Below are 23,860 nucleotides of genomic sequence, written 5' to 3'. Positions count from 1 at the left end.
TTTTCATTGTACTTTAATTTCTAGGGTACATGTGCACAACGTGCAGGTTCGTTACATATGTATACATGTGCCATTTTGGTGTGCTGCACCCATTAACTCATCATTTACATTAGGTATATCTCCTAATGCTATCCCTCACCCCTACCCCCTCCCCACAATAGGACCTGGTGTGTGATGATCCCCTTCCTGTGTCTAAGTGGTCTCACTGTTCAATTCCCACCAATGAGTGAGAATATGCAGTGTTTGGTTTTCTGTTCTTGTAATAGTTTGCTGAGAATGATGGTTTCCAGCAGTATCCATGTCCCTACAAAGGACAAAAACTCATCTGGCTGCATAGTATTCAATGGTGTATATGTGCCACATTTTCTTAATCCAGTCTGTCACTGATGGACATTTGGGTTGATTCTAAGTCTTTGCTATTGTGAATAGTGCCTCAATAAACATATGTGTGCATGTGTCTTTATAGAAGCATGACTTATAATCCTTTGGGTATATCCCCAGTAATGGGATGGCTGAGTCATATGGTATTTCTAGTTCTAGATACTTGAGGAAACGCCACACTGTTTTCCACAATGGTTGAACTAGTTTACAATCCCACCAACAGTGTAAAAGTGTTCCTATTTCTCCACATCGCCTCCAGCACCTGTTGTTTCCTGAATTTTTTTTTTTTAATTTATTTATTATTATTATACTTTAAGTTCTAGGGTACACGTGCATAACGTGCAGGTTTGTTACATATGTATACTTGTGCCATGTTGGTGTGTTGCACCCAACAACTCGTCAGCACCCATCAACTCGTCATTTACATCAGGTATAACTCCCAATGCAATCCCTTCCCCCTCCCCCCTCCCCATGATAGGCCCCGGTGTGTGATGTTCCCCTTCCTGAGTCCAAGTGATCTCATTGTTCAGTTCCCACCTATGAGTGAGAACATGCGGTGTTTGGTTTTCTGTTCTTGTCATAGTTTGCTAAGAATGATGGTTTCCAGCTGCATCCATGTCCCTACAAAGGACACAAACTCATCCTTTTTTATGGCTCCATAGTATTCCATGGTGTATATGTGCCACATTTTCTTAATCCAATCTGTCACTGATGGACATTTGGGTTGATTCCAAGTCTTTGCTATTGTGAATAGGGCCGCAATAAACATACGTGTGCATGTGTCTTTATAGCAGCATGATTTATAATCCTTTGGGTATATACCCAGTAATGGGATGGCTGGGTCATATGGTACATCTAGTTCTAGATCCCTGAGGAATCGCCATACTGTTTTCCATAATGGTTAAACAGAACCAAAGACAAGAACCACATGATTATCTCAATAGATGCAGAAAAGGCTTTTGACAAAATTCAACAGCCCTTCATGCTAAAAACGCTCAATAAATTCGGTATTGATGGAACGTACCTCAAAATAATAAGAGCTATTTATGACAAACCCACAGCCAATATCATACTGAATGGGCAAAAACTGGAAAAATTCCCTTTGAAAACTGGCACAAGACAGGGATGCCCTCTCTCACCACTCCTAGTCAACATAGTGTTGGAAGTTCTGGCTAGGGCAATCAGGCAAGAGAAAGAAATCAAGGGTATTCAGTTAGGAAAAGAAGAAGTCAAATTGTCCCTCTTTGCAGATGACATGATTGTATATTTAGAAAACCCCATTGTCTCAGCCCAAAATCTCCTCAAGCTGATAAGCAACTTCAGCAAAGCCTCAGGATACAAAATTAATGTGCAAAAATCACAAGCATTCTTATACACCAGTAACAGACAAACAGAGAGCCAAATCATGAAGGAACTTCCATTCACAATTGCTTCAAAGAGAATAAAATACCTAGGAATCCAACTTACAAGAGATGTAAAGGACCTCTTCAAGGAGAACTACAAACCACTGCTCAGTGAAATAAAAGAGGACACAAACAAATGGAAGAACATACCATGCTCATGGATAGGAAGAATCAATATCGTGAAAATGGCCATACTGCCCAAGGTAATTTATAGATTCAATGCCATCCCCATCAAGCTACCAATGAGTTTCTTCACAGAATTGGAAAAAAATGCTTTAAAGTTCATATGGAACCAAAAAAGAGCCCGCATCTCCAAGACAATCCTAAGTCAAAAGAACAAAGCTGGAGGCATCACACTACCTGACTTCAAACTATACTACAAGGCTACAGTAACCAAAACAGCATGGTACTGGTACCAAAACAGAGATATAGACCAATGGAACAGAACAGAGTCCTCAGAAATAATACCACACATCTACAGCCATCTGATCTTTGACAAACCTGAGAGAAACAAGAAATGGGGGAAGGATTCCCTATTTAATAAATGGTGCTGGGAAAATTGGCTAGCCATAACTAGAAAGTTGAAACTGGATCCCTTCCTTACTCCTTATACGAAAATTAATTCAAGATGGATTAGAGACTTAAATGTTAGACCTAATACCAAAAAAATCCTAGAGGAAAACCTAGGTAGTACCATTCAGGACATAGGCATGGGCAAAGACTTCATGTCTAAAACACCAAAAGCAACGGCAGCAAAAGCCAAAATTGACAAATGGGATCTCATTAAACTAAAGAGCTTCCGCACAGCAAAAGAAACTACCATCAGAGTGAACAGGCAACCTACAGAACGGGAGAAAATTTTTGCAATCTACTCATCTGACAAAGGGTTAATATCCAGAACCTACAAAGAACTCAAACAAATTTACAAGAAAAAAACAAACAACCCATCAAAAAGTGGGCAAAGGATATGAACAGACATTTCTCAAAAGAAGACATTCATACAGCCAACAGACACATGAAAAAATGCTCATCATCACTGGCCATCAGAGAAATGCAAATCAAAACCACAATGAGATACCATCTCACACCAGTTAGAATGGCGATCATTAAAAAGTCAGGAAACAACAGGTGCTGGAGAGGATGTGGAGAAATACGAACACTTTTACACTGTTGGTGGCATTTTTTTTCTTAAGAGATGAGGTCTCATTCTGTCACCCAGCCTGTAGTGCAGTGGTGCAGTCAAATCACAGCAACCTCCAACTCCCAAAGTGTTGCGACTATGGGTGTAAGCCACCATGCCCTGCCAAAAGAAACATATCTTATAATTAAACAGAAGGATTAAAAATAGAGAATAGTGTCCATTTTGCATCTATACATCTATGAATTTAACAAAATTTCCATCAAAATCGCAACAGGGTTTAAAGCCTTGATTAAATGATTATTAAATTCAACTGTTAAGAGTAACAGGCAAGAATAGTTAAGAAAAGAAAGCATAGCCCTATCAAATCTCTAAATGTACAATAAAACAGTAATGTAGGTGGTACTACCACAGGAATACACAGACACGTATCAACAGAAATGGAAATCAAATCCAGAATATATCTAAGTAGATACAGAAATTTAGTATATGGCAAAGGCGCATTCCAAATAAGGGAAAAGAGGGACTGTTTTACAAATATTGTCACGGTAACAAGCTAACTGTGTGGGGAAAGGAGTAATTAGACTCTATTTCACTCTATCAATAGAAAGTCCAGATAGATCAAAAGTTAAATGTAAAATGAAACTACAAAATGACTGGAATTAAACATAGACAAATATTTTCTAACCCAAAACTCATATATAAGAGACTACCCTTACACTATTATATACTAAAATATATAGTAATAGTATATACCATTATATACTAAAAAATTTACTATCAAAAAGCTATCAACATAAAAAAACAAAAATTTACTAGAGTTAATTTTTTAAATTAACTGTAGAAAAAGCTATCAACATAAAAAACAAAAAAAAAATTATCATATATTCCAGAATATATGACAAAAATGTAAATAATCCTAATATATAAAGTTTCTTATAAATCACTTAAGATAAACAGAATTTTTTTTAATTAAAAATAAAAAGATACAGGAAATGTAGGGGAAAATGATCAACAGCCATGTGAAAAAAATCTAACATACTAATAAGGATATAAAAACTAAAATATAAAAAGATATATTTTACTTCTCTAATTGGCATATTAAAAGTCTGGCAATACCCAGTAGGCAAGGATATAGTAAAATAGGCATTCGCATGTATTTCTTGGTGAAAGTATAAATATGTACAATATTCTGGAAGACAAGTTAATAGTATCTGTCTAAAAGTTATCCATAAAGTATAAAATTATAGGCATCTTAGCTTCTAAGTTATGGATTTCTGTATTTGAAATTTTTACTAGACTATATTACCAGAAAAATTATGTGTTTTAAGAAAAACCTCAAAAAATTTGTATGACACAGAAAAAATAAGCACAGAAGGTATAACAGACACACAGAAAATATACACATACCAAAAAGAAATGGAAACTTATGACTTGAGAATAAGAAACTATAAAAAAATGGGAGAAACTTCAAAAACCAAGTGGGGAAAAAGTCCAAAATGATAGAGAAGAAAGGTTTCAGGGAATTAAAAGCAAAAGAAGAGGCCAAGGATTTTTTAAATGTGAGAGGTCATTGGTAACATCTCAAAGCAGAAGAAGGACTGTAGCTGTTGCCACATCCACAAATTCCTATGCAGTAGAGAGCAGGTTAATGTTTGCCATGAAGGGTGCTTTTCTTCAGATTCTGCAGATTTCATGCTGCTCTGTGATTTCACATGCTGCTTTAACTTGTGAGACTCCCTAGCAACTATCCTGTAATTTTAGATGCAGATGGAGTAGGTAACATAATTACATCTATTTTTCATAATTAGAATGCTTTCCATACTGTATCTATAGCTAAAAGTAAATTCAGTATTTTCCTAGAATATATTATTTAATAGGGGAGAAGTCATTTCTTAGCTTTAAAGAAAATAAACATTTCTAATGCTTGTATCCCAAAAACTTCCTCCATATATTTATAAATTAAAGCTATAGTGTATTACATCACTATGATGTATTACATCACTACATGTATATCACTAGTTATATACATATCACTATACACTACACATATATACACTATATGTATAGTGATATATGTATAGTGATATAATATATGATATACATAATGATATAATACACTATACCTTTAAATATAAAACAGCTATACTCCATGTCTTAGACTGCTCAGGTTAATACAACAAAATAACATAGACTAGGTAGCTTAAATGATAAAAAATTATTTTTTCACAATTTGGGAGGCTAGAAATCCAAGATCAAGGTGCCAGCATGATCATTTTCTGGTGAGGGCTTTTTTCCTGGCTTGTAAAACAGCTACCTTCTCACTGTGTTCCCACATGGCAGAGACATAGAGAACAAGTTTTCTGATGTCTATTATTATTATTATAAGTGTACTAATTCCATTATGAGGACCCCATCCTAATGACTTCATCTAAACCTAATTTACTCCCAAAGGCCCCATCTCCAGATACCATCAGAATGGGGATGAGAGCATCAATGCATGAATTTTAGGGGGAAACCATTCAATCTATGGCAGTCTACAAACCACACATTTCAGTCAACCAACCAACATTTTTTTCTTGCGCAAGGCACTATCCTAGGAGTTGATAATATCATGGTTAAATAAGACAATTTATCCCACTAGGAACTTACATTCTGGGAGGAAAGAGAAACAGCCAAACAACAACTATACAAACAAGTATGATTCGGGTAAGTTTTGAGGAAAATAAAAGAGGAGTGGGATACAGGGAAGAAGAACTACTTTATCCAGAAGGGCCAGAAAAAGCCTGTCTCAGCAAGTGGCTTTGAAATAGAAAGCTAAATAATAAAGATGAAGTAGCAATGAACAAACTAAACCAAGCAAAAAAATGCTCAAATAGCATTTACTATACGTAAGCATTCTTCCATTCAGGACACCATTCTCTGCATTGTTAAACAGTTTTACATAGTAGATTTCTTACCTATTCCTTTCAAAACCACAATGCCCTTCTTCCCTCAAACAGAACATGTAAACACACACGGCCTTCTCAAAAGTAAACATTCAAAGAGAAAAGGAGAGTACAGCTCTTCAACTCTTACCAACATATAGCAATATCGCTTAAATCACTTATACCTGAGAAAAGTCCAAAGTTCAAAATTCAGCAAATGAATATAAAGAAAACAAAGGCCCTGGGAGCCACCTAACCCTTACCAAAATTTTCTCAAATTTCCAAACTCTGAACATGTCTTCTCCTCAACATGCTTTTCTGGCCACTGTGATCAAATGTATCTTTTCTCCTTTATTTTATATGTAACTGTCTGGTTGAGATACTTACCTGCCAAATAAAGTTTATTGATTTTGTAAGAATTTGCTTCAAACCAGTCTTCATTTACTGCTGAGGTCTGTGGCTTTGTTCTAGAATGGCTGAGGTCAAAGTCTGCCCTCAGATAAGTAGGGAAATACAGTAAATATATCCCTTGAGATTGTAAACTAGAATATTCAAAAATAACGGGTTTGCTTCACCACTGCATGAGGATGAGGCTTAGCCACATTGTAAGTCCATGTTTTCCTATTTTGTGGCATTGCCATTAAGCACAAAAAAAAAAAAAAAAAAAAAAAAAACCTCACTAAGCACTTCTCAAAAACATTTACTGAGTACAAAAAAAAAGTCTGTGTGCACTCTGGGAATGTTCCTTGGGTGATTTACTATCAAGTAAAGGAGATAAAATATATCCCTCTAAAGTGATAAATGTACTTATAAACAACCTAATAGCATATAGAGTAACCGTAAATAAATGTTAAAACCATATTCTAACAAATTATATGTTCCTGAAAAGACCATGTTAAAGAGTTCTTAAATTTATAAGAAAAGAGATGAAATAATGTCATAGAAAAAGTATCATAATAGTATAGCATTTCTGAAATGTATTCATATAAACCTTGGTATTAGCATAGATCAAAAGAGGTCATATACTGTCTAACTTTGCAAGGAAATATGAAGATTCAGCATCCAGCCTTGAATCTCTCACAATAATAAATGAGTAAAAATTGTAAGGCCAGGTGAAGATAGTCAGCCCTCTGCATCTGTAGGTACAGAATCTAGGGATTTAACCAACTGGGGGGGAAGAAGTATTCAGAAGAAATAAATTGCAACTGTGCTGAACATATATAGACTTCTTCTCTTGTTATTATTATATTGTATTATTATAATACAATATAACAACAATTTACACAGCATTCACATTGTATTAGGTATTATAACTAACCTAGAGATGATTTAAAGTGTACAGGAGGATGTGCACAGGTTATATGCAAATACTATGCCATTTTATATCATGAACTTGAGCATTTATGGATTTTGGTATCTAAGGGAGGTCCTGGAGCCAAGCCCTCACAGATACCGAGGGACAACAGTATTTAGAATAAATGTTTAACTTTGCACAATGGCAGTATCATAGCCAACGAGGTTTATCCAAGGCGGAATTATTGCTGACAGAATAGATGCTTGCTTAAGAGACTTTATGCAGAATCTTGAGAATGTGGCCGGGCGCGGTGGCTCAAGCCTGTAATCCCAGCACTTTGGGAGGCCGAGACGGGCGGATCACGAGGTCAGGAGATCGAGACCATCCTGGCTGACACGGTGAAACCCCGTCTCTACTAAAAAATACAAAAAACTAGCCGGGCAAGGTGGCGGGCGCCTGTAGTCCCAGCTACTCGGGAGGCTGAGGCAGGAGAATGGCATGAACCCGGGAGGCGGAGCTTGCAGTGAGCTGAGATCCGGCCACTGCACTCCAGCCTGGGCGGCAGAGCGAGACTCCGTCTCAAAAAAAAAAAAAAAAAAAGAAAAAAAAAGAATCTTGAGAATGTAAGCAACTAAATTTAAGGTGGAAACTTCTAATCCATTTTTTGGCATTAATACTTTTTTTCTGCTGCAAATTTGTTTAATGGTTTGCTAATTTGCTTAAATCATGGAACTATTTTTACATTTATAAGCATAATTTTTTTATTTTCTATGTGCTAAAATATTTGAAGTTTATTTGCTTAAATTCACCAAAACAGTTTACTTGATTTTTCTTTTGAAAACATTTTAAAGGCCGGGCGCGGTGGCTCAAGCCTGTAATCCCAGCACTTTGGGAGGCCGAGACGGGCGGATCACGAGGTCAGGAAATCGAGACCATCCTGGCTGACACGGTGAAACCCCGTTTCTACTAAAAAATACAAAAAATTAGCCGGGCGAGGTGGCGGGCGCCTGTAGTCCCAGCTACTGGGGAGGCTGAGGCAGGAGAATGGCGTGAACCCAGGAGGCGGAGCTTGCAGTGAGCTGAGATCCGGCCATTGCACTCCAGCCTGGGCGACAGAGTGAGACTCCGTCTCAAAAAAAAAAAAAAAAAAAAAAAAAGAAATTGTTTTTGTTTCTATTAAAAACTGCATATTTAGGTGATAAAATTAATAAAATTTGTATACTCTTCTCATTGTTTAAATGGTATCAAATAAGCTAGTTTTTTTAATTAAAAAAACAGTTAAAGCTATTTTCATTTTTAAAAATAAATTTTTATTTTTGTGAAATGGCCCTTATTTTATTTAAGTTGCTAACTGCTAATCAGAGAATAAAGACAGTGAATGAGGATAAACAGTATAAAAGTGAAACGTTTATTCTATAAATCAATACTTTGGTGAGGAAAGAAATGACTTAAGGTGCTTATTAGGAACATCAATCATGGTGCTGGTAATCAGTACCTGCAAATACTGATTTAAAAAAAGGTACAAATACAAGTTATATGTTTCAGTGCACAGAATCAAATAAGTAGTAACTCTACAGATATGCTTGTAATCACCGCACTCACCCTACACACGGACATAAAACTAGTTCATCATCTTCTCTTAAAAAACAAACAAAAAAAAAACCATGAAGCTTGTCAAATTTAGTGGCTCTTAGGCAAATGTATGATCAATTTTCTATAAAACTCAAGGTGAAAATAAACAATAAAAAACTACTTGAAAAAATCATTATTCTCCAAACATTTTTTTCATTTCAACAATTCTTACAGACACAGACACCCATAAGTGCTTAATAGTACACAAAAATAAATAAAATATGTTTCAAGTTTTATTTAAGTTTTTTTATTGCTATGAGATTAAGAACGCCAAGTCCCAGTCATCTACTACTAATTCCGTAAAAAATAAGCATTCTCAGGGAAAGCATGTGTTTAATCCTTCTCACCACACATAATTCCCTTTAATAGCAATCAGCAGCAAAAAGAATCTAAGAATACGGTATTAACAAAGGTATGGTTTTTAGATGTCTCAAAAATCCCTCAGAGAACACATTTTTAAAAAAAATAGAAGCACAAACTGAAATATTTCTATCACAAATCTATATCTCACAATATCCCTTATGAATGCCAAAATATGAACAGGTGAGACAAACCATCAATAGTTCTAAGATGTGTATGGCATCCGAATCTGTGCAGGAAAAAAGATAAAAGTAATAGGACATCAGGCAGACATGAAAACTCTGAAATGGCTGACAGAAACTCACTGGAGAGGTCAGCATGCCAAGATAAGAACAGTAGCTGAAACTGAGAGAAGTCTACACAATTTCAGGTAAGTACAAGTGGTCTTCAATAAGGAGTCAATGGGCGAAAAAAACTCTAAATACTTTCAAGATAAAGCCCCACACTGAGGATACATTGCTGGGAAAATCCAAATTGACCAAACCGGAGACAATAGAGAGAGAAGAAAAAGAGGATCAAGATAAAAGTGGAAGAAGTAAATGAAGTCAGAAAATTATAAAATGTTGTTACCATATTTTTTAATCAGACAAAAACATAGGATTTTAAAATGAGAGAAAACACTATCTTAAATGACTCATTTAAGAAGTTTAAGAGAACTAATTTCATGTAAAAACAACAGAAGAGCATTAGTTGAATCCCATACAATGCTATTATATGAAAAAAGAAGGAACAGAATGACAGCCCTACAGAAAATAAAAGCATAGCCAAAAAAAAAAAAAAATTGGTGTGAGTTGGCTAAAAGTAAAAATAAATAAATAAATAAAATAAAAATAAAAATTAAAAACTCAACACAAAGTGAGCTAAAAGACACTCAGAAAATGATAAAATAGATTAAACAACATAAAACAAAGTTAGAACAACTCAGAAATGATGAGAGATTTTAGAAAAGAATTATGACAGAATAAATCATTTCAGAAATGATTATGTAAACTAAAGAATAAAAGGGGGAGCAAATTTTAGATAAAAAAAAAACGAAGCAATAAAAAGGAGTGAAGTTTTAGACAAATGTAGAAGGCAAAGACTATCCAACATACAAATAACAGGCACACCATAAGGAAGACAGTCAGAGAATAAAACAAACATTAAATTTATAACGTAATAACTTCTTAAAACGGTAAAGTAAGAAATTGAAACTACATATATTAGAAAGACATATTGTAAACCTAGAGGAATCAACCAAAAATAACCAAAACCAGGATATAACAAGAAACTGGAAAAAGAATTAGATTGGTATCAGACTTTGACAGCAATGTTTTATGATACAAGAAAATCAAGTATTTCAGATGTTCATAAAATAAAGAATTTCTATATGAGTCACTGTGAAAAGGCCTCCAAGAAATAATCTTAACTAAATAAATATTTAGTACACTATTATCTAAATAAGACAGAAGGAAGGAGAGATATGTATATTTCTGATCGGCTTTGGTTTGCATTATAAAATACTCTACAAGGATACAAAAAAAAAACAGGAATTATCTGTTGAGGGGAAAAAAGAACTAGGTGGATATAGCAGAGGATGAGGTGTAGACTTTTCACTATATGCCCTTATTTACTATATGCAGTTTTCGATGTTTGAATCACTTGAATACATTAACTGGCGTGAGCCAGTAACTTAGTATTTTTTGAAACTTTCCTGGAAATTATAATGTGAGCCTGGATTGAAGATTATTGTTCTAAAATTTAAGGAAGTCAAATGAGTGAAGTAAAACAGATGAAATGCAGAAATTCATGAAAACTACTGTATAAAGCAAAATTTTCAAGCTTACTACTTGGACCTGAAAGTCTTACTTTTAAGAATATGCAAGGCCAGATGTGGTGGCTCAAACCTGTAATCCCAGTATTTTGGAAGGTCAAGGTGGGCAGATCACCTGAGGTCAGGAGTTCGAAACAACCTGGTGAACACGGCGAGACCCCGTTTCTACCAAAGATACAAAAATTAGCAGGGTGTGGTAGTGCATGCCTGTAATTCCAGCTACTTGGGGGGCTGAAGCACAAGAATCGCTTGAACCCAGGAGGTGGAGGTTGCAGTGAGCCAAGATCTTGCCACTGACTCCAACCTAGGCAACAAGAGCAAAACTCTTTCTCAAAAAAAAAAAAGAATATATAACTGACACATTAAGTAAAATATCCTTAACATGTTCTTTTTATGTAAATAATTCTACCTGTTTGTTTTGGATAAACTTTTCTAGACTACACAGACATGTTTTAACGAATGTAAATGCTTATTATGGCAATGTTTATTATTCTAATACAGCTTGACAAAGAGGTCTTCCAAATTTTCATGTTTAACCTATGGATTGAATAATTCAATCATTCAATTAGCTTTGAAATAAGAAAGAAAATACTTGACCATATCTCACAATGATTCATCTCTCACAGTGACTCTCCTTTTATAAGGCCTGTGAAGAGGATAGGATTCCTAACAACAGAAATACATACATTTCCCAACATCAAATCTAATATAAAATATACTACTAAAAGAAATGCATGTAAAACCAACTAAAACATAAAATCCTTATTCTTCTTTCATTTTTTACAAACATTCCATTTATTAATTACTCTTTCTCTTGTCAGACTAAAATTCTGACAAAAATACATCTTCACAGTGTTTAGTCATGCCAAAAAATATGTGAATAAACAGAATGTCTTCAAGTGATGTTTAATGTATACTAACATCTCCTTCAGCATTTTCCAGTCCTACATAAGACCACACACTATATTTTGGGTTACCTAGGCATAACTGCTAAATTCTCTACATACCAGATCATCTATGTAGCTAACTATTCTGGGTAGTCAAGCAACTGATCTTATCTACCCCTTAACCAAATTTATAAAGCACAATTACTATAGTAGCCTCTTGCTAAGTGCTCAATGTCCAATACCTGATTAGTACTTATTTTTAAAGAGTACATGAAAAAATTGAGATTAATATCTACTGGTACTTAAGTAATACAATCTGTGAAATTAGCAACAGAATGTAAGTAGTAGTCTGGGGCTGTATAAATCCATTTATTAGCTAAATGTAAGGTCCTCTGAAACACTTTATTTTCATAAAACAGTACTTTTTTTTTTTTAATTAAATTCTCAAGCCGAATAATCAAGCTGCTATAGCCAGGAGGCACTGCAATAGAAAATGGAATGTGAAAGAATAGGTCCAGTCTTTAAAAAGCTTACCAAAAAAATTCCCAAAGTTAGTCATAGATACCAATACTGACGACTATCAAAGATAATAATTTTATAACCAGCTGTGTCTGGTTACTGAATTTTTAGAAATGTGGCAGCATGAGGACATGTGCTATCTGATGAGCTGCCAAGTTTCCTAAGTGCTTGTCACAGGTGTTGACCCACTTGTTACAGAAGTCAAAGAAAGGACACAAAAGGGATTGGAATCCATGCTGTACTAAAATGAGGAGTTCTCTATTCAAGTTCTGTGAAAGTCCTTTAAATAGTTATTTCTGATAAATGCAGCATGACTCACTTTTCTTCCTCTGGTTAGGCTACACACCCTGGACAGAACAGGAAAAGGGGACATAGCACACACCCCCATTGTACTATAGAGTTCACAGTATTTATTTCCTTTTGTTATGGCACATTCACGCCTCCCCACCTATCCTGGTAATCAGACCATATCACATAAAATAACACTGTTAGAATTCTCTGTAATCATTAATGTTGTCTTTAAAAAGTTTGTTTAAAGGTTTTACAAACATTCCATTTATTAATTACTCTCTCTTGTTAGAATAAAATTCTGACAAAATTCTGACAAAGATACATCCAAACCCTAGCCTAAGTAGAGGGGTATATTTTTCAAAATTGAAAATTCAGAGCCCAGTATTCTGAAATCAGGTGAAAATATTGAGAATTTTCATGGTGAGAAATAGCTATAAATTTTATTCTCCTTTTTCTATATTGTCCACATTTTCCAGACTAAACATACTATCTTTATAAATACATACACATACTAACATTTCTTAAGGAGAAAGACTTCTCAGCTAATTTAATCTAGCATTATCTTACTGGACTCCTAAATGTTGTGCTTTATTTAGGATACCACAGAGATGCAGGCACCAGTATATTGTTCCTGTCATCACAAATAACTCTTTTCATTTAATTAAGCTCCACAAACATTTAAAAGACCTGTATGTTAGATACCTTGATATTTAAAAATTGCCATATTCTACAGAAAATATGTCATAAATAAGACTCAATTATCTAGAGGATGACTGGCAGACCATAAATCCAAACAAGAAATTTAATATATATATTCATTGTTTGTATTAGTCCATTTTCACACTGCTGATAAAGACATACCTGAGACTAGGCAACTTATAAAAGAAAGAGGTTTAATGGACTCAACAGTTCCACTTGGCTGAGGAGGCCTGACAATCATGACGGAAGGTAAAAGGCACATCTCACATGGCAGAAGACAAGAGAAAGAACTTGTGCAGGGAAATTTCCCTTCATAAAGCCATCAGATCTCATGAGACATTTACTATCATGAGAATTGCACAAGAAAGACACACTCCCGTGATTCAATTATCTCCCATTAGGTCCTTCCCACAACATGTGGGAATTATGAAAGCTACAATTCAAGATAAGATTTGGGTGGGGACACAGCCAAACCATATCACTATTTAAAAACTCACTTTGCTAATATTTCATCCTATAGATATTTAACATACAGTAGCCTCCTTTGACACTCACAAATTTAATCACATCTCCTATTCCTAAGAAATTATTAGGTAGAAACGACTTTGTGTTAGTTTGAAAAAAAAAGCCCACAACCCTCAGAAAGAACTGGATTGCAGAAAGGTCAAATAGGGAAGCCTAAGATTTCTAAATTCTTCCTGAATCAGGTATTTACAGCACAATGTAAATGTTTCTGTTGAAAATACTCTTTCAGAATATCTAACACATACTCATATATATGCACAAACTTAGTAAATATAAAGCAGATAAAAAGATTTATGTATTATCTCCCATTTTGAATTATCCATATATTTTTATCCATCCTTCCTCTATCTAGAATGACTCCATGGGAGCTCATTAGTTTCCCCCGCCCCCCTAAAAAAACTAACTCAAAGTTACCTGTTTCAAAATAATGTTTTGATATCAATTTCCTGATGTAGCTACAACAAAGAATACCTAAAATTTAAAAGGTTGCTTTCTATCCCACTTTCAGATTAAAGTTAAAAAGACATACTTTTCCCTATTTCTGTCAATAAATACAGCTAAAAAGTTTGGACATTTTATTAAAGCAAATATAAGAGGATTCTGGAACGCAGAGGGAAGGCAGACCGACTAGGGACCTAGGAATCCAAGGAATGACAAAGCAGTGAGTTCTGTGAGTTTTCTTTTAGCCTCATATATCCCAAACTAGGGAGTGGAACAGCCAGCAACCAGGAAACACCAGTAGGCACAAAAGCCCCAATAAAAGCCAATCCTCTGTAGCAAAAAGGCCATGAAAGGCACAATTTAGCAAGACAGAAAGCTTTTAGACAATAAACACCCCACACCAACCAAATACCACGAAAAAAAAAATGGCCCTAACTTTGAAACTTTTAATCAATAGTAACCAATGACTCAAACAAAATACCTTCTTCTAAATAGTCATAGTGTAGGCCTATTGAATAATGTCCCCATAGGACACTAAAAAGATACACTGCTCACCTTTTTCCTTATTTCCAAGTTTCACCTTTATTTTTAAACCACCTCTGTCACAAAAGGCCAAGTACCGAGCCTAGATTTCCACTCTTGCACAGCAACAATGAAGTGCCCATAGATGACCTTGATGTGGTATCAGAGAAAACCAAGTGGTTGTGAAGACAGTTTTAGGACTTCTACCCCCATCCAAAAGGAAAAAAACTCTCTCACCCTCCATTCCTGTGTCAGAGGAAGCTGAGTGGGAAGCCAGAACTTTTATAACTATCCAGAGGTAACAAGGTCGCCCCTAATCTCATGGTAAGGCACCCGTGGAACAGTAAAAAGGCGCGTCTCCCCCTCCCAGCGAGGGACGCATCTGCTAAGGCCTGTGGGAGCCCTGAAATCCCACCTTATCCCAGGAGTAAGGTGGTATCCTTCCTATCCAGGGTATCAAAGGGGGTTGAGTGGAGAACTTGTCATTTTACTCGCACCTCACATTAACAAAATAGTTAATCTTTTCCCAAACTATACAGTATCAGATGAGGCCTGCTACAATAAAAGATTTAAATAAGATCCAAGGTGTCACACAAAATACCCACAATATGCAGGATATAATTAAAAAACACTCATGATACTAAGAATCAGGAAAATCTCAACTTGGGCAAGAAAATACTATCAACGGTAACACTGAGATGATACTTTCCTAACAAGGATTTTAAAGCAACCATAATAAAAATGCTTCAGCAGGGAATTATCAACATGCTTGAAACAAACAGAATAGAAAGTTTCAGCACAGAATGGAAGACATGAAGGAGAGCCAAATGGAAATTTTAGAACTGAAAAATACGACAACCAAATAAAAAACAAAGAATTGGCACATGAAATGAATGGAAGGAACTGAGGATAGAAATCCTTTCCTCAGAGGTGGATGGTACGGTGACATATAAACTGAACAGTATGCCTACTTTAACTTCGATTTGGCTATGAGACCTCCTGGTACATTTTTCTATAATTTATTTAGCCAAGGTGTTTAACACTCCATAAGTTACTCTTTTATTCCCATGCTATAAAAAGGAGAGAGAAGCCTATTGGTCCTAAACTGAAGTCATCAGAAAAAAGTTTTCTTTGAAAGTATAGATTCCTATAAAACAAACTAGCTTTGAAGACTCAAGTCATCACTCCTAGATTATGACTATTAATAGTAAATGCAGTGAGACAACAATGATAATGCCAGATGGCATTTATATTAGTCATTAACGTAAAAACAACCCAAAGTGATATATGTTAGGTTCTATATAGTCTCTCTGATATGTTACTGTTCCCATTTATAGATGGAAAAACTGAATTCTCAAAGATGTATGTCTCACTAAAGGGTCCAGAATAAGTCATTCAATGGAGACAAAAAAACACAGTTACCTCATTATTCAGTACTATGCCTTTTAATAAGCACCGTAAGTCCAAGGATGAGGTCACTAAGTGTGGCTATACACAATGTAGTTAGTCCTTGGGGAGCAGGGTGCATGATATTAGTTCATCTACTGATTCATCCAACAGTATTCATTGAACATGCACTATATGCCAGGTACTACTGGCAAGGAAAAGTTCTAAATCTGAAGAAACTTACATTGTAATGGAGAAAAGGCAGAAAATAAACAAATCAAAATAAAACAACAGGTAGGAATAAGTGGTATGGGAAAGAAAAAAATAAACAGGGCTAGGGAATGCTGAGCAAGTACATAGGGCCTTATTTTATACAGCATGATTAAGAAAAGCCTCCACAAGAGTAGCATTTGAGCAAATATCAGAATGAAGCTAGAGTTCAGCGAGAGCTGTTAAAAGTATAATTTTCAAAAAGTTAATCTGACTCACGTAAATACAAATTGAAGATATACCAAAGATTTATTTTGTTCATTTACTAATGAATTAATCATTTAAGACTGAACGAATGAGACATTAGGACTGGTTCAAGAAGCATTTGAAGAACAGGATTTATATAGGAAATTTAACAATAGAGTGTTAGACTAAAAGCACCGAGTTAGAGACAAAACTGGTTAATATCCTGTAAGACCGAATGAATAAGATGCTAAGACTGGTTCAAACTGCGTTTGAAGAACAGGATTTAGATAGGATATTTAACAACATGAAGTGTTAGACTAAAAGCACTAGGTTAGAGATGAAACTTACTAATATCCTACAGGGCAATTAATTATATTCTTTGAAGTTATCTTTTCTAACAAACAGAATTATTTGCATCTCTTCAGGGGAAAAAAATTCTATAAATTAACATGTAACTTCACTACATCTGAGACTTTTACTCAAGAGTAAACAGTGAGTCAAATAAAGTACATTCTCCTAAGTACGCCTGAGGTGGGCACATTAAACAATGTCATCACAGGTGCTGAAAAGACACACTGCCTGCATTTTTCCTTATTTCCAAGTTTTGTATTTTTAAAAAACTGATCTACAGGAGGAACAACATTCCAGGCAGGGATACGTGAGTGAATCATGGGTCATACCATTCCAACAGGCAAAGAATGTCCTTCCCCACATATACTCACACATTCACTTATACCTTATTGTAAAGCTTGGTGTAAATAAACACCCGAGGGTAAACTGGAGAAGCTTGAAAATGTATATTGGAAAGAAAATAGGAATTGAGTCTGGGATCTGATTTGATTTACATTTTTAAAACACTACTCTTACCTGCTGAATTGAAAACTCATGATGGAAAAGAACAAGAGTGGAAGTTAGAAAACCACTTAGGAGACTATTACAGTAATTCAGGCAAATAAACAAATAAATATATGATTTGTCAAATGTAAAAGGTGCTAGGAAGAAAAAGAAGACTATGATAAGGTGGATGAAGAGGATGTCAGCATTGTCTGGAAAGGCTTATCTGATAAGGTAATACTTGAACAGAGACTTGAAGATTATAAAGAAAAACATGCAGGTATCTGAGGGAATCTGAGTACTCTGGATATTAGGAAAAAGAAAAATGACTGAGGAAAAAGAGGCAAGGAAAAGACAGGAAGAAGGGACATAAGGGAACACAGAGCCTTGAAAACCAGTTTAAGGACGTGGCTTTTAGTGTGGGTAAGATAAGAAGCCACTGAAGGTTTCAGAACAGAAGAATGACATGACCAGCTTTAAGTTTCAATCAGATCACAGTGGCTGCAATGGGGGGAATGGTCTGCGTGTGGGCAGTGACAAAAGCAAAAGACTAGTAAGAATATACTTTAGTAATCCAAGGGAGAAATAATGATAATATACAATATGTTGACAGTGGTGACCATGATGATAAACGGTTGAAACCTGGATATTCTGAAGATACAGGCAACAAATCCTGCTAAAGAAACAGACATTGAGTAAGTACAAAAAGGAATGTGCAAGTTTTAGTCTTAGCAATCAACAGCAAGGAGTTGTCATTTACTGTGTTAGGTTAGACTGTAGAATAAATAAATAAGGAAATTTAGGAAGGAGAAAAGGAGACAATTTATTTTAAAAAGTTAAATATCTCAGTTCTGGATTACAGGATTCTAAATGTAATTCAAATGTAATTATTATAACAAAAATTAGAATAAACAGTTCCCAAAATGTATCCATTAGAAACAGAGTATTTCTTACCAAATTGTTTGAACCTCAAACTACTAATCCTCGGGGCTACTCACAAACTCATATTTTTCAAAATGGGCATCTTCCCATTAATTTAACCCATGTTGGTCAGTTTTATATATTTAAGCAAGTACTGATTCTTCATTCATAAGATACTCATTATGCACTTTTGGAAATTATAGCACATGCTTCATCAAAAGGCTTATATTTTAAATTTTAAGTTCAATCTCCTTACCTGAAGTTCTTTGTATCTATCTTGAAAAGAAATGGCCTCTTGCTCTTTTTCTTTTAGAAAGCCTTTTTCTAAGACATTATGCTTTTCCATCAATGATTCCACATCCTAAAACAAAAATCCAAATACAAGCTTTGTAATATTTAATGGCTTAAAATATATTTAGTTTTTTCAATGAACATATCAGAAAACATTTGTCAGAGAAAGAATCCATGGGAAGTATGGCTTAAAATCTAACGATATTATAAATTGCATGCTTCACTCTAATTTCTAGGACAATATCAAACATGGACATAACATTTACTCATTCCAACAAATGAATATGAGCACATGAACTAATTTCATCAACATAATCTATTTCTAGATACACTTTCTATAAATATGGTAAGCTCTTTTGACAGATATTTTCACAGGGAAAAATGCATAAGTAAAGAATTTACTAAAATGGCTGTATACCTAAGTACTCTTGTCAAATATCCCGTGATGCCTAACTTCCCATAGGGAAAAGTTGATATCACAAAATTTCACCCCTTCATAAGAAATACAATATTATCTGCTTTCAAAGTAAATAAAAATAAACCAAAAAAAGAAAGCAATAGTTAGAAAAAACCTAGTAAAAGATGTTCATATCTTTAAAAGTACGTATGTAAAATACATTTCTCATCAAAGGCTTTTCCAAGTGATTAGCTCATGACTGTTTTAAACCTACAGCCAAGGAAGAAAAGTATCTTCTTCCTCTGATGAGCTTTTAATCAGAGTTTGAGATTATATCAAATTTCTAATATTTGCAAATCAAATTTTTTTAGGCAAGTTTAAATATACCTTTTTAATTCTCTGTTTTTCTTCTTCAGATACTTTGAGTTTAATCTCCAGACTTGAAATTTTTTGCTGAAGCTGTATGTTAGATACATTGGCTCCAGGATCCTCAGAATCATTCACAAGGGCAATTGTTCCATTACTTTTTTCATCAGTTAAACCCAATGGAAAAAGTGAGATATCCAGATGAGTGTGTGTTGATTGCTGAATCTAAACCACATTCCAAAAAAAAAAAAAAAAAATACACAAGAGAGGAAAGTTTACACTATACCAATAATGAAAACATCCAAAGGGCACTAGAAACCACATTTGGAAATTAAGTTGTTGAAAAGGTTCTGAAATTATTTCACCCTTTAAGTAAATCAAGAGAAGACCTCAAACTGTTACAACAACCCGATCTTTGCTGTAAGAAACAAAATTTCCTCTTAATTTTGAAATCTAAAGTATTCCTTAATTTGCTATCAATGCACTAAAAGACTTAAAACTTTTTCCTACACTTGAAAATGTATGAATAAGGATAGACATATCTGGTTGTTAACAGTTCTTAAAATTTACACACAGACCTAGAATTTGTTTATATTTTAAACTGTAAATCGAACTCTGAAATTTATCAATGACCTCTATTGATCATCACTGTCTCGCAAAATTAACAGGTGACTCAAAATTGTGTACAACACTTTAGAAATTGGGACTACCTCCAGCAGCTAGCATAAGTGCTTGGTTTAAAAAATATTTGAATGAATAAACCTTATAACTGCTATATTTTTGGGTTTTACTCTAAAATTGAAATAGTTGCTTGTATACCTGAAAATATGTGGTAAGATTTGCTGAAAAGAGAAATACTTATTCTTCTTTGTATTATTTCCCTTTTCAAGTTCAAGATTTGAAATGCAAAGCCAGGTAAAGTTTAATAAAAGAGATACTCAAATCATACTTTGGTAACTAAGGCTACTTAAATACTTTGCAATTGTGCCACGAAACACAAACATATTATCTAGTTTTTTTGAATTCTACGTATTAGCCCCAAAATTAGAATCTCTATTGCAGAAATACTTCTTTTAGACAAATTGGCTAAAAAAGAAATTTAAAAAACATCAATTAAATTAGCAGGCAATTTTTTAAGTATGCACATCTCCTTTAAAAATATGCGTGTCTTTACCTGTGCTTTAGGAATAGTCTGACTCACAATGCTGTTTTCTGGTGTATTCTCTGGTGATGAAATAATGGCATCAGAAGAGAGGCAGCCAATGGCAGAAGAGTGGTCATGGTCCAGTACAATCTCAGGAGAAGATGGTGAAAGATGGACTCCAGATACTAAAAAAAAAAAAAAAAAAAAAAAAAACAACAATAACAAAAAGGATAGGATTATTAAAGAGAAAACGGAAGCTGAAATAGAGTAAAAGAAAAAAGTAAGGAAAGTAAAAGCAATGAGAGTGAAAAATCAGGATTCTATGACTATTTCTCAGGGCCTAATCTCTAAGAGGTAAAACTAGTGTTTTTAATTTAATATGACATTTCCATGTAAGATCCAGGCAAACAAAATAGTTTTATAAAGTCTTAGTGTAATAGTGCCATAAGAAGCACATTTCTAGCATAGAGAAAATACTCATATATATATATGAGTATATCATATATATGAGAAAATATATATATTATATATATAATATATTCATTCATTTCAGTCAGAAAAACCCATTTAATTTTTTAAAAAGCACTAGAGTGCCTACCAGTGCCAGTCATAGGCATTAGGGACTGAAGAGACACCAGTGAGCAATACAGATGCACCCATGTACTCAATGGCTTTACGACTCAGTAGGCAAGTCAACCAATTAATATTTATAACAATAAAATGAGTAAGGGAAAAAATCAATTACTTTGAAACAACTAATCCAACAATATCTACATTAAGGTCTTCTTTTGTGACAAATAAAAGAATTTTCATGCTAAAATAAAGTCAATTTAAGTTTGCTGAATTGTCCATACAGAAAAATAATAATTTTTCTTTTTCAATTAGCTTAAAAAAAATTAGATTATGATTAGAGCTCAAATATAAAAGTTCTGAAAGGAAACCCAAATATCAAGTATGACATAGGACAAAAATACGGATATGAGCAAGATAAATAGGTCATACATATATTACTTTTTAAATATTCTTTCTAAAAATTCAAATAAGTTTGTACTAGGTGTGTTAAAATTTAAGGAAAGTGAGTCATTTTTTGGTACAGCCCATTCATACATTTTGCTTTCTAAACTATAAAGACCTTTATTCCACATTGGCATCAGTAGCAACGTCAGTGAAGTTCTACCATAAACTCTGGAAGGCAGTTCACAATGGAAATTGCATGTTTCCCTGAAGAAAGACATTTATAAGGCTGTTAGATATAAACAAAATAACAAATACATCAATTTGTGGTTGATATTCTAAGAATTCAATTATCTTAAATACATTTTTATTATGTAGCAATATTGCATTTTTGAGACATTATGTGTCATACTATATAATTAATATAGTCTAGCTTCACCCATAGGCTTTTTTTTTTTTTTTTTTGAGACAGAGTCTCGTTCTGTTGCCCAGGCTAGAGTGCAGTAGTGCAATCTCAGCTCACTGCAACCTCGGCCTCCTGGGTTCACAACATTCTCCTGCCTCAGCCTCCGGAGTAGCTGGTACTACAGGCACCCGCAACCACGCCCGGCTAACTTTTTGTATTTTTAGTAGAGGCAGGGTTTCACCATGTTAGGATGGTTTCGATCTCCTGACCCCGTGATCCGCATGCCCCAGCCTCCCAAAGTGCTGGGATTACAGGCATGAGCCACCGCGCCTGGCCAGGCATTTCAATTCCTTTTTTATTTTTTTTTTAAAGACGGAATCTCACCCCGTCTCCCAGGCTGGAGTACAATAGTGCAATCTCGGCTCACTGCAACCTCCACCTCCTGGGTTCAAGCAATTCTCCTGCCTCAGCCTCCCAAGTAGCTGGGATTACAGGCGCTCACCACCAAGCCTAGGTAACTTTTTGTATTTTTAGTAGAGACAGAGTTCACCGTGTTGGCCAGGATAGTCTCGATCTCCTGACCTCCTGACCTCCTGATCCACCCACCTCGGCCTCCCAAAGAGCTAGGATTACAGGCATGAGCCACCGTGCCCGGCCAGGCATTTCAATTCTTTAACTCAAATAACAGAAAAGCGAAATTTTAATTCATGTTTGTACTTGGTATCCCTACTTCAGAAATTATGTTTTTCTAATCTTCACTATTCTATACAAGTATAATAGTGAAAGAGATTTCTTCAAAACATCAAAATATTCCCACTTCTAATTCTGCATCATAATTTACAACAAAAATATTACTAATGAATTTTTAAAGGCATGCAAGTAACTAGTATAGTGGACTGAGAAGGAATACAGCCTTGTGGCTAAGAACATAGACTCTAGAACCACACTACCATACCAGGTATAGAACAATGGACAAGTTACTTAACTTCTCTGTGCTTCAGTGTCCTCATCTATAAAATGGGCAGAGATTTTGCTGATAAGGTTTAAATTGTGGAAAACATGTAAAGCATTTAGTACAGTGTTGATATTTTATTATTTTAAAGAATATTATTAAAATTTATTAAGCAAGTATGTTTATTTAAAGGTATATATGTGGCTGTGATCCTGTATTCAAGAAACTATTAACAGTTTCATTCTGATCTAACACCTATTTCAATATTTGTGTACGTTATTCATATTTATAGGCATAAGATAAGATGTCATGCTGTCCCAAGTTAAATTCTTCTCCTGTAACATTAAATGTCCAAGTGTATCATATTAGGGAGAAAGGAGGGAAAGTGAGTAGAATACAGGAAGAATGGGAGCAAGTAAGAAGAAAAGAGGAAAAGACAGAGATGAAAGGGAGAGGTTGAAGGAGGACAGTAGAGAGAGGCAATGAAGGTACCCAGAGTCTCATACTAACTAGTACTGTACTATGACCCTTTCTCTTCATAACCAAGTTCCTGAACAGTTTATAACCCCTGTCGCCATTTTCTTCCTCGACCCAATCTTCATCACTCCACTGGATTTAAGATACTAGTTGTCATATTAGATACTATTAAATTAAATAAACACATCTGATCTTATCTTTCTTCAGTTCTTCAGAGAACATGATAATCACCCTCCATTTTTCTTAAAACTCCTCCTTTGGTCCCTGTTACACAAGATCTCCTATATTTCTACCTAACACTTTGAATACCATTTTCTTGATTCCTTTTCAGACTCTTTCTCCAATAAACCTCAAGTTTCATTATTTCATATATCTGCTGATCTTCTCACTGCACAGAATATTCTGGATTACCACTTTCAAAATCCATTATTTAAATTACCACCT

At 34.7% G+C, this 23,860-nt stretch overlaps 1 protein-coding gene across 11 annotated transcripts in view; it reads right to left on the bottom strand.

Annotated features, from left to right (window-relative positions):
- The window catches only part of CCDC91 (coiled-coil domain containing 91), a 398,587-nt gene that overhangs the window by 258,830 nt on the left and 115,897 nt on the right, over positions 1-23,860 (bottom strand). For 7 of the 11 annotated variants that reach the window (XM_025403279.1, XM_025403278.1, XM_025403277.1 and 4 more), the window contains 3 exons: positions 20,658-20,812; positions 19,505-19,708; positions 18,686-18,790 (listed from right to left, as the gene is read on the bottom strand). In XM_025403279.1, the coding sequence (XP_025259064.1) occupies positions 18,686-18,790; positions 19,505-19,708; positions 20,658-20,812 (464 nt within the window). Of the gene's footprint in view, positions 1-18,685; positions 18,791-19,504; positions 19,709-20,657; positions 20,813-21,759; positions 21,849-23,860 lie in introns of all 11 variants that reach the window. The other 4 variants (XM_025403285.1, XM_025403286.1, XM_025403283.1 and 1 more) reach the window with 2 other exon arrangements.

Source organism: Theropithecus gelada, chromosome 11, assembly GCF_003255815.1.
Source record: "Theropithecus gelada isolate Dixy chromosome 11, Tgel_1.0, whole genome shotgun sequence".
NCBI lineage: Eukaryota > Metazoa > Chordata > Mammalia > Primates > Cercopithecidae > Theropithecus > Theropithecus gelada.
This window is presented reverse-complemented; position numbering and strand designations above follow the sequence as displayed.